The following is an 11,620-nucleotide window of genomic DNA, read 5'->3' on the forward strand; positions in this document are numbered from 1 at the left end:
TCAAAAAGAATAATGCGAGGTATTAATAATTCATTTTTATTTTTATAGACCCCGAGGAACAAATTTTGGAGGTCGATCGAGGAAAACGAAAGGTTTTTAAATAACCGAGACACGAAATCGAAACTAATACCAAGTAAGTTCGAATAACTTTAAGTAAACTACTAATATGTCTAATTGCATGTTTTATGAATGTATGATAATTGGTTATAGTGATGGCATAAAAATCCATGAAATGTGTTAATAATAATGATATAATAATAAATGTCCCAGTTGAAGTCAAAAAGGGAAATTCAATGGATAAATCATGGCTTACATGACTTGAGATCCTGCATGTGTTGCAGAAAAGGATTTACCCCGGACGGGTAATCCGTTGATCTCAAATATAGAAAGGATCTAGCTCAGACGGGTGTTCCTTGAGTGATCGAGCCTCCCGAAGAATATGTGTGCATTGTGGATTTAGCCCAGACGGGTAATCCGATTAAGGTCTGAATTTAGCCTGGACTGGTAATTCAGATCCGATCTCATTACGGGTGTTTGCCCCTACAAGGGATTTAGCCTGGACTGGTAATCTCAACATTACCCTATGAGTTTACATTACGGGGGATTTAGCCTGGACTAGTAATCCTACCGTAAAATGTGAAGTTCGCGGGAGTGCGTACTTGAGATGATCACTTTTATGACTTGACGGTAAATGGATAATCCATCGAGACTTTCGAGAAACTCAACGGGATTAACATGAGATATGAAAATGAAAATGTTGGATGATGAGCTCATCTAAGACATTTTACATCATGTTTTGGAACTAACTTGTCGGTTTAAGTGCATATGATAGGGAAACTATTTCATACTTGTTGGTTTTATTGCCTAATATGGATGCATGCTAATTAATCGGTAAGTTTACTTTCCAGTTATTCGGGCTTACTAAACATGTAAATACTTAGCCCTCTCTTTTCCCTATCTTATAGAGCTTATGTACTCGCGAAGATTGGGAGAGGGTTGGAAAATCAACACACTATCATATTGTCTAGCTTTCGTATATAGATGCTCTTATTTTGTTCAATGGCATCTATAGGGCTTTTGTTATTTTGTTACATGTGTCATTTGATTAGCCACTACAAAGGCTTGTAAAGGTATACATATTCACTTGTATGTGGCCATGGAATTGGCTCATAATGATGTAGGTTATGACCTACAAATTTCATGCATGCTTGTGTTCAATTGTGCTAGTGAGGATGAAATATGGCATATCACATTTAAACACATGTAATGTGACCAAATCACATAGGGTGGTTAGGCCACAATTTGGCAATGAGTTAAGATAACGAGCCAAGCTTAATTGAGTTACAAGTCATGGAAATCCTTAATATAAAGGGGATAACCTAGCATGTATAAAAACCAATGAGACGAGGTTTACATGCAATGAGGCATACTAAGGTCATTTAAGAGTATAATTAGACCATGTCAAGTGTTATTGAAAACTATAAGTGGATATGGTTATTAGAGGGTGACCTAAGGCTTGGAAAATAGCACAACGAGGTTTACACGGGTAGATACACGGGCGTATGTTTAGGTCATGTGTGACACATGGATCGCCCCATGGGCGTGTGATATGGCCGTGTGTCCCCTGCACCTAAAAATATTAAGTCAGAATACATGGTAGTAAACACACCGGTAGAGACACGGCCGTGTGTCTCAATCGTGTGACGGACACGGCCTAGCACACGGGCGTTTGTCTTGGCTGTGTGTCCCTAAATGCATGCTGACGTCATTAATAGAATACTCGATTTTTTGGACACGGGCGACCACACGGGTGTGTCTAGGCCGTGTGAAGGACACGGGCCAGGGACATGGGCGTGTGTTTGGCCGTGTGAAAACCCCTGTAGGTTCGAAATGAGAAATAAATTCAATTAATTCCACACGGGTAAAGGCCACGGGCGTGTCCCAAAGCACACGGGTGTGTCCATTATCTCTACACGGGCGTGTGAGGCTTAACCTAGCAAATTTTCCAGGAACTTTCTCAAGCTCTTGGTTTGATTCCGGACCATTTTCAATGTATGTTTTGGGCCCTGTAAACCCATAATAGGGACACTAAGATGTTGTTTGATTGGCTTCAAATTGGAAAGAAATTTTATAACTCGTATTTCCAAAAATGTCCAAGTACATGTCTGGTAACGCCTCGTACCTAGTCCCAATCTCGGGTACGGTAAGGGGTTTTACATCACTAATGGGAACATATATGGGTCGTCCACCCAGGGACGTAGAAATGGTAGCCTACGCCAGACCCATGATTGCACCAGGAGCAGACAACCACCGACACATGAAAAATAGAAAGTGTGATTGTACACTTGACGCATGAAAAATGGAAAGAGTGTGTCTTGGGCCTCTATCTTTCCACTAATGTGCTAATGAGTGTAGGATCGAGTTTGTAGCCCCTAAGTATACGAGACGCATGCAAGAATCATATGTCTTACAAGTAACTACAAATTTCGATGTTAGAGCTCTTTGACAAGGTATGTATGAACCCCTCCAAAACACGATCATTCGCCTATTTATATTGAAAAATAAATTAATTTAAAATATTTTAAAAAATAAAAAACTTTAAATTTAACTTCATTGAAAAAATGAAATTTAAAATTTTGTCTTACCAGTATCGCTTGAGCAGCTAAAATGTGCTTGTCGTCGAAACGAATCAGAGGGCTTGCCATTCGTGAAAAATTAATCGAAACGAATAATATATGAAAAAATTAAATAAAAATATAATATTTTTAAACAAGCGCATTGAAAATTTTAGAACAAAACTTGAGAAAATTGAGAGAATTGAGAGAGTTGAGAGTTTAGAGAGAATACAGAGAGTTGAATTTTAGTGAAAAAATGAAAAATGGCTTTGTATTTATAGGAAAAAAATTACCGTTAGCCCTTAAAATTTTTACTGTTACCAATATTTAAAAAGTTGTTGGGAAAATGATCGTTGAAGGAAAACACGTCCTCTAAAAAAAACCTATTTCCCTAATTTAAAAAAAGGTCTAAAAGGCTAATTAAAAAAAACATATCTTTCTAATTTAGTTGAAAATTTCTATTATTTGATTATTATTATTATTATTGATTCTGAAAAGTACTTAAAAAGCTAAATCACTAAAAATATTTATTTTAATTGATTTAATATTTTCAATTGATTATCAAAATAAGGCCTAGGTTTCAAATTTTAATTAAATGATTATATTATTTTTAAATGTAATTATATTAAGGTGAAAAGATTAAAATTGTATCAACTAGTATAAATTTGTACGCATCAATACAAATCGATATTTGATTAAATAAATTTAAATGTACCAAACAATTAAATTATACCTAAAATATAATCAAAATGAAACATAAATTACTTGATATTAATTTAAGATCGAAAAATAAGTATTCAATAAATCTAAATGCACTGAAATAATCAAATCATACTTAAAATATAATCAAAATAAAACTTAAATTGGAAAAAATAAGTATGGATGGGTATGGTGGATACTAAAATGATTATAGGCCCAAATCTAAAATCTTTTGGCTTTTTCTTTTCACTTCAATGCTAGTAAATTCTTATGAATATACCTTTATTATTCAAAAAGTTAAAATAAATTTATATTATTTAATTCAAATAAAAATATTTTATATACAAGAGAAGAGGAAAGGGCAAAAATGAAAAGAAAGGAGAAAAGTGGAAAAGAAGGTAGATGCATACATACATACATATTGGAGTGAAAATCAAGTGGGATCATTCATTACAATGACAAAGTTGCGTGCGGGTCAGAATTATTACAAGAAATTATCGTAATAATGGCCACTGACGTGTAAATAGATGACTGGCTAACTCTCAACAAAGGGAGAAAGAGAGCAGCATTTTTTGTTGGTGGTGTTGGAGTAGGGGAGGGGTTATTGGGGCATGGAAGGGCTGGCCATGCTTAGGCAGCTCATCGGTCAGCTTCAAGACCTCTTGCATCTCTACGGCTCTCCTCCTCCGCCGCTTCCTCCGTCCTCTCCTTTTCACCTTCTTCACCTCCACCAACTGCCTCATCCTTTCCACGACCACCACCGCAGGTTCGTTTCCTTTCCTTCTCTCTTTACATAGATCTCTTCAATTTTCTGTTTTTCTTCTCTCGCCTCACATTTTTTTTATGTGCTAATTTTGAATTCTTGTCAGATTTATTCATCTAGGATTCTGTATTTTTTTTTTTTTGGGGGGGGGGAGTGTAATGAGGTGGATTAATGGTAGATTACCTTTGTTATCCGATAATGTTAATTTCTCTTCCTTGCATTTCTCGTTGTTTAGATTTTTGTTTATTTTCTGTTATGCCACTGCCGTTTTGTTAATTTTTATTTTCAGGGGATTTCGCATGTTTACTGCATTTGAATTTTTGGCCATTTTTTACATTACTAAACTATTTTATACCTCTTTTCGACGAAAATAGTAAGTTCATTCAAAATTTTAGTTTTCAGCATGTATCTTTCATCGTATTCCAATCATGTAGTTTCTTTTTTTTTTTTACCCCTTTTTGCCTTTGTTTTCCTTTCCCTTTTTTTCAATTTTCAGTTTGCTTTGTCCCCTCCCCCAAAACCCTCCTCTCATCTTTATTAAGTGTTCATGCTGCTGTGTTTTTTTTTTTTTTAAGTTTTACATATTGTGATGGTCAATTTTGAACTTGTTGGCGATTGCCTTTTGATAATTGATGCTTGAATATCTTTCTTCTTAGTTGATTAGCATGATTATGATTGACTATGAAGATGGAATCTCATTTGTATCTGTTTACTATATGATTTCCTTAGAACATGAACTTAAACTTATAATTCTTGATTAATTTTTAGTCCACTGACTAATCAGCTCCTTTCAATTTTCCTTCACGTTCCTACACGCAAAAGGAAAATAGAAAGTTAATTTACTAGTTAATTCAACAACGTCCTGGGTGTTTCGAGTAACAAAGAGTTGTTGTACTACTCTTGGAAGTTCTCCTTAAAGATTGTATGAATGAATGTTGAGTGGCCTAGCTCTCTGGTTAATTTATAATGCTCTGCTTGCCTTTGCTCATTTGTCAATTCCCTTGTTGATAATTCATCATAGGTCTCTCTCTCTCTGTCAGTCTTCTTTTACAGGGTATTCTTTATGCAAAAGCATTCATGGCAATGTAACAGAGCGTATGGTTGAAAGTTTCTATTATTAGTGCATTTAATTGATATTGCTGTCAACATACTGTTGGTATAGCTGGATGAATAGAGGTCTTTGGCTGTGCAATGATTTGAGTTTACTCTGTTCAAACGATACCTTAAACATCCTGTTGCACATATTCTGGATCCATAAAACTGACTAAAAAGTACAGACTTACTGGTGAAAACAATCTCAATGAATTGTGAGAATCATGTATACCTAATTTTGTAGAGGGCTTTTTCGTGGTCCAGTTGTACGTCTCTATATTGTTTGACCACTCTTTATGCAATTATTACAAATTGGGTTGTGTAGTATGAATATTATGTTCATTATTCTGATGCAATTGAGTTGAAGGTCTTGACCTTGTATTCTGTCCCTTGATGTTTTGGTCCAAATTTATACCAAGATTAATTATTAGAAATTGCTCTAGACTAATCAGGTATTCTATTCCTGACATTCTAAGGACTAAGAGCGAGTAACTGGTATTTTTCAAGTATATCTTCTTTCAACTGTTAATAATGAAAAATTAGTATTCTTCATAACTACGATAGGTACCTTGTATCCACATAGTCCAATATTAGTGATCAGGCAATTTGAGAAGTTGGTCAAGATCAATATAAAATGTTCACATATCTTCTTTCATATTTAATCATGAAAAATAGGTGAACGTTAGCTTCTATCTGTTTCATGGAAAATAACATTTAAAAAAAATGATTTCTTTATTACCCCAATACTTGTTTTGTGATTAAGCTTTTCTAACAAAGAAGTTCGGTGGTCAACATCTATCTTGCTAAGTTTCATTTGAGATTCTTTTTTAATGAAAATATTTGGCAAAGGCCAGTAAGGAAAATTGTAAGGTGCATTTGCATTATTATGAAGATGTTGTGGCATAAGGTGCATATGTTTGGAAACCTGTTTTGTCATGGCTGGAGCATACAAGTTCTTGTGGCATAACAGTTCTGCTTGGGCTTAGGTTTATTTTTATTACCAGAAAGATCCTTATCTAGCTAAGGCCAACTGCATAGGGCATTAACTGAAATCAGGTCACAGGTTGGTTTGAAGTTTAAAGATGTCAATATTGAAAATCTGATGGATTGCTAGTTGCATGCATGACCCCCTAAGATGTCTGGTTATAATCTGTAGCATTTTTCTATGGGTTAGCTATGAAACATGTTGCTCTGCAGGCAAAAGGTTTCTTTGGCAGCTTACTTTTGTGGATTTGTGCGTGATAGAAAGATATTTTACATTTGTCCTTGTCCTTTTTGTAAATTTGGTTGTTAGTTACTTGCACGATCACCTACAAATATTGGTTATAATCTCTAGCATTAGTCTATTGATTTATGCTGCTCCTCAGATACAATGTTCTTTGGCGACTTTCGTTTTTTCTTGTGTCTGTCTGTGTGTGGAATTGTGGGTAATGTAAAAATGTTTTACATTTGTCTTTTTTGTAAATTTGATTAGGACTGGTAGTTTTGTCTCAGTTGCTGCCTGAGAGAATGGTTCACTTGCAAGTAAAGGGCATAGAAACCATAGCCACAGTTTCAAATTTGATGCTGACTATTCTACTATAATTAGTTTTCTTATTTCATCTGAAGAAATTTTCTAGGATTGTTGGTTTTTCGATCAATTCACCACTGCAGTCCAGACTTAATTCTCAATTTTTTTTGTAAATGTTGCTAGACAGTCTCGTTTTTATTTCTTTCTCTGGTGAATGCCAATGTTAATTACACTACCACTATCCTTGGATACAGATAATCTGAGATCTCCTTTTCAGTTCTAATTTAATTTTATATATAAACTTATTAGCTAAAGGTAAAACTGGTAAATAGTTTTGTTTTCTGCAACTATTGATTGATGAGATGGTGAGAAAAATTTATCAACTCTCTCTTTAGGCCTGCTGAATTAAACAGATCACAGTAACTCTTGATCTGTACCATGTTAATTTGGATGCACTCAATGTTGTTTCTGGCACTTGTGTTTTAAACTTCAACGTATTTAATCTGAATAATCTAAATTTCATTGATAGTTATCTACTAATCATTCAGGTTATTTCAAGTTTAATTAGAAAGTTGCAAACATGATAACTTGTTAGCTTTCATGCAGGTGGTGTTTTCCGAATATCAATGATACTTCTGCTGAGGATTACTACAGTCTTGTAATGGCTGCAGGGAAATCTGGAAACTGTAAGATGTTGGAACCTTTCAAGCCTCCACCAAGCAAGAGATCACGAAAGGAGCGGAACCGAGGGAAATTACCTGGAAGTACCCCTGCATCAGAGGTTATGGATCAAGAAATTTGGAAAGAATTCCCTGAAGACCTTTTTGAAGCTGTTATTGCTAGACTTCCCATTGCCACATTTTTCCGCTTTCGCTCTGTTTGTCGTAAATGGAATTCCTTGCTGGAATCACAAAGTTTCTCTCATCATTGTGCTGAAATCCCACTAGCCAATCCCTGGTTTTATACCATTACTCATGAAAATATGAATGTTGGAGCCATGTATGACCCTTCAACCAAGAAATGGCACCACCCGACAATCTCTTTTCTTCCAGCAAAGATGATTGCTCTGCCAGTTGCTGCTGTAGGTGGTCTAGTTTGCTTTCTTGATATTGGTCATAGAAACTTTTATGTCTGCAACCCTTTGACTCAGTCATTTAAAGAGTTGCCAGCAAGGTCAGTTAAAGTGTGGTCACGTGTTGCTGTGGGAATGACTCTGAATGGAAATTCAACCAATGAAGGCTACAAGATCCTGTGGGTGGGGTGTGATGGAGAGTATGAAGTTTATGAATCAGTGAAGAATTCATGGAGCCGACCCGGAAGCATGCCCTCGAACATTAAGCTGCCACTATCACTGAACTTTCGGTCACAAGCAATTTCCATTGATAGCACACTTTACTTCATGCAGTCAGACCCTGAAGGGATTGTGTCCTACAACATGGTTTCTGGGGTATGGAAGCAATTTATAATCCCAGCCCCAATACATCTGAGTGACCACACACTTGCTGAGTGTGAGGGCAGGATCATGCTTGTGGGATTGCTGACAAAAAATGCCGCCACTTGCGTTTGCATATGGGAGCTGCAGAAGATGACGCTCTTGTGGAAGGAGGTGGACAGAATGCCAAACATATGGTGCTTAGAGTTTTACGGGAAGCACGTTAGAATGAGTTGCTTGGGCAACAAAGGTTTGTTCATGTTGTCGTTGAGATCACGACAAATGAACCGACTAGTTACATACAATGTGATGAGCAGGGAGTGGATGAAGGTTCCTGGATGTGTTCTACCACGGGGAAGAAAGCGACAGTGGATAGCATGTGGCACTGCCTTTTACCCTTGCCTGACTGCTACTGCTTAATTTCAATCCCCCTTATTTCTGTTTCGGGCAGCAATGGCATGTCAAAGAAGGTTTTTTCCTATTTTTCTGAGTCTGACGCTGTTTATTGCTTAGCTGCTAACAAGCTTTTGCTGCTAGTTCCTCTTCAGTCGGATTTTCTGTTGTTTTAATGGAGTAAACAAGATTGGCCATTTTCTTTCTTTTCTTTTTGTACAAACATGTGGATGAACAAGTTTAGTTTCGGAGGAGGCTTCTGTAAGTGAATCCGTTAAACTGTTTTTAATCATGCTGAATTTATATAATAGTTACAGAGAGAATTGAGTGGCTAAAAGAAAGTTTGGGTCTATCGCAGTGCCGTTTAGCCTTCAAAGTCTAAAACCTTGCTTTCCCCTTGGCAGCCGGCTGTTTTGCTGGCCGACCCTCCCCCTCCATTTTTCTCCCCCTTTCTTCCTTCCAAATCCCTCTCTGGAAAATAAACCTCTCGTAGCTTTGTGGTGGTTTTGAGTGGATCTAGAGGTGACAGCTCTAGGACTCCTGGTCGGATACCATCAGTGGGGTTCTCGTTGAGGGGAGGGTCTGGCATCCTGTGGTGTTCTCGTGGAGCAATGGCGTGAGCTGGTTGCTAGTTGGGCGGCTCCGCCGTACACAAATTGCATGCATACTTGTTTGAGTTTTCTTTTCAAAATACATATATGGTTTCTTGGGACTCCCAATTTTTTCTGATGGCAACAAAAAAATTTAGTATGTGGGCTTTTTTCAATATTTTATTTTTAAATATAATTATGATTCTTTTCGGCCAATATGTTTATTCAGCAAATAATTGGAAGTTCTATCTATCAATATGTATGGTCTTGGACCATACATATTGATATTTTTTTGAGTTTGGTTACTTTATTGATTCACTGACCTCTATTATATCAATATTAATTACTACTGTTGGAATTTTTGTTCTTATTTATAATGACAATTATGTCTCATGATTAAGGATATTTGAGATTTTTTGCTTATATGAGTTTGTTCAATACTTCAATGTTGGGATTAGTTACTAGTTCAAATTTGATACAAATTTATATTTTTGGGGAATTAGTTGGAATGTGCTCTTATTTATTAATAGGTTCTTGGTTTACACGACCCGTGCAGTAAACACTTGTCAAAAAGCGTTTGTAACTAATCACATAGGCGATTTTGGTTTATTATTAGAAATCTTAGGTTTTTATTCGATGACAAGAAGTTTCAAATTTCAAGATTTGTTTGAAATATTTAATAACTTGATTTATATTAATGAGATTTATTTTTTATTTGTTACTTTATGTGTCTCTTTATTATTTTCCGACACAGTTGCTAAATCTGCGCAATTTCCTCTTCATGCATGGTTACTTGATCCCATGGAGGGGTCTACTCCTATTTCGGCTCTTATACATGTTGCCACTATGGTAGTTGCGAGAATTTTTCTTGTAGCCTGCATTCTTCCTCTTTTAATAGTTATACCTTACATAATGAATCTAATATCTTTGATAGGTATAATAATGGTATTATTAGGGGCTACTTTAGCCAGCCCAAAAAGATATTAAGAGGGGATTAGCCTATTCTATAATGTCTCAGCTGAGCTATATGATGTTAGCTCTAGGTATGGGGTCTTTATCGAGCCATTATATTTCATTTGATTACTCATGCTTATCCGAAAGCATTGTTGTTTTTAGCATCTGGATCGATTATTCATTCTATGGAAGCTATTGTTGGATTTCTATATAGAAAAGCCAAAATATGGTTTTTATGAGCAGTTTAAGAAAGCACGTGACCAGTACACAAATTACTTTTTTAGTAGGTACACTTTCTTTTTTTGGTAGTCTACCCCTTGCTTGTTTTTGTCCAAAGATGAAATTCTTAGTGACGGTTGTATTCACCGAATTTTGTAATGATAGCTTGGTCCATTGTCGGATTAACAACATTTTATGTGTTTTGAATCTATTTACTTACTTTTGAAGGACATTTAAATGTCCATTTTAAAAATATAGTGACAAAAAATGTAGCTCTTTATATTAAATGTAACTATGGGGTAAAGAAAAGCAAAAAATAATTAATAGAAATTTTCGTTTATTTCCTTTAGTAACATTAACAATGAATAACAATGAGCAATCATATACAATTAGTGGGAAAAAAAAAGAAAGAAACTCTTATTATTATTACAAATTTTGGCTACAAGAAGGCTTTTTCTTATCCTCGTGAATCAGATAATACTATGCTATTTCCTATTATTATATTGCTTTTATTTACTTTATTTGTTGGAGCTATAGCTATTCCTTTTAATCAAGAAGGAATGCATTTGGATATATTATCAAAATTATTAACTTCATCCATATATCTTGTACATCAAAAGTCAAATGATTTTGAGAATTCATATCAATTTTTTGAAAAAGCAACTTTTTCAATGGGTATAGTTTGTTTCAGAATATTTACAACATTTCTTTTATATAAACCTTTTTATTCATCTTTACAAAATTTCAACTTACTAAATTCATTTGTGAAAAGGATCCTAAAAGAATTTTATTGGATTACAATTCATCCAATGATAAACCTAATTCGAATTAATTATAGAGTTATGACACAATCAAACCCAAATGAATAAAATGTTGAATTGAATCATACCAGTCTCAATTAAGGGTTATTACTCATTTTTGTACTTACTATTTTATTTTCCAATTATTTCTTCAATTAAGAAAAAAATAGTAGTAGAATACTAAATAATAGTAGGAATTCTCTTATCCCATTCGGAAGGATTGTATCTCCTAATCATCTACAATTGTTTATGTTTTTAGCATGACCACTTGATGAAATGCAAAGGGAAGCAGGATAAATGGCCAATACTATTGGAAGGGTACCTCTTTGTATAATAGGTACAATAATTGGTATTCCTGTGATCGATTTAATAGGTATTTTCTTTTATGGTTCATATTCTGAATTGGGTTCATCTTTGTAATATGGAATAATGGGATGAACTAAGTTATGTAAGAATTCAATAGGGCCCACCTTCTCTTTCTTTGTTTGTTTCGTGAGGAAAGGTCCCGTTGAATTCTTAATGATCATGATCATAATATTTTGGTTGTATAAAT

The 11,620-nt window shown here is 35.1% G+C and overlaps 1 protein-coding gene across 1 annotated transcript; it reads left to right on the plus strand.

The window, feature by feature from the left end:
• Positions 1–3,681: 3,681 nt before the first annotated feature.
• On the plus strand, positions 3,682–8,845 carry LOC108467312 (F-box only protein 6). Its single transcript, XM_017767937.2, has 2 exons — positions 3,682–4,080; positions 7,286–8,845. Exons 1-2 carry the CDS (start codon positions 3,926–3,928, stop codon positions 8,529–8,531), a joined length of 1,401 nt encoding a protein of 466 aa, XP_017623426.1. The 5' UTR covers positions 3,682–3,925; the 3' UTR covers positions 8,532–8,845.
• Positions 8,846–11,620: the final 2,775 nt, after the last annotated feature.

This window comes from Gossypium arboreum, chromosome 2 (assembly GCF_025698485.1).
Source record: "Gossypium arboreum isolate Shixiya-1 chromosome 2, ASM2569848v2, whole genome shotgun sequence".
NCBI classification, from domain to species: Eukaryota; Viridiplantae; Streptophyta; class Magnoliopsida; order Malvales; family Malvaceae; genus Gossypium; species Gossypium arboreum.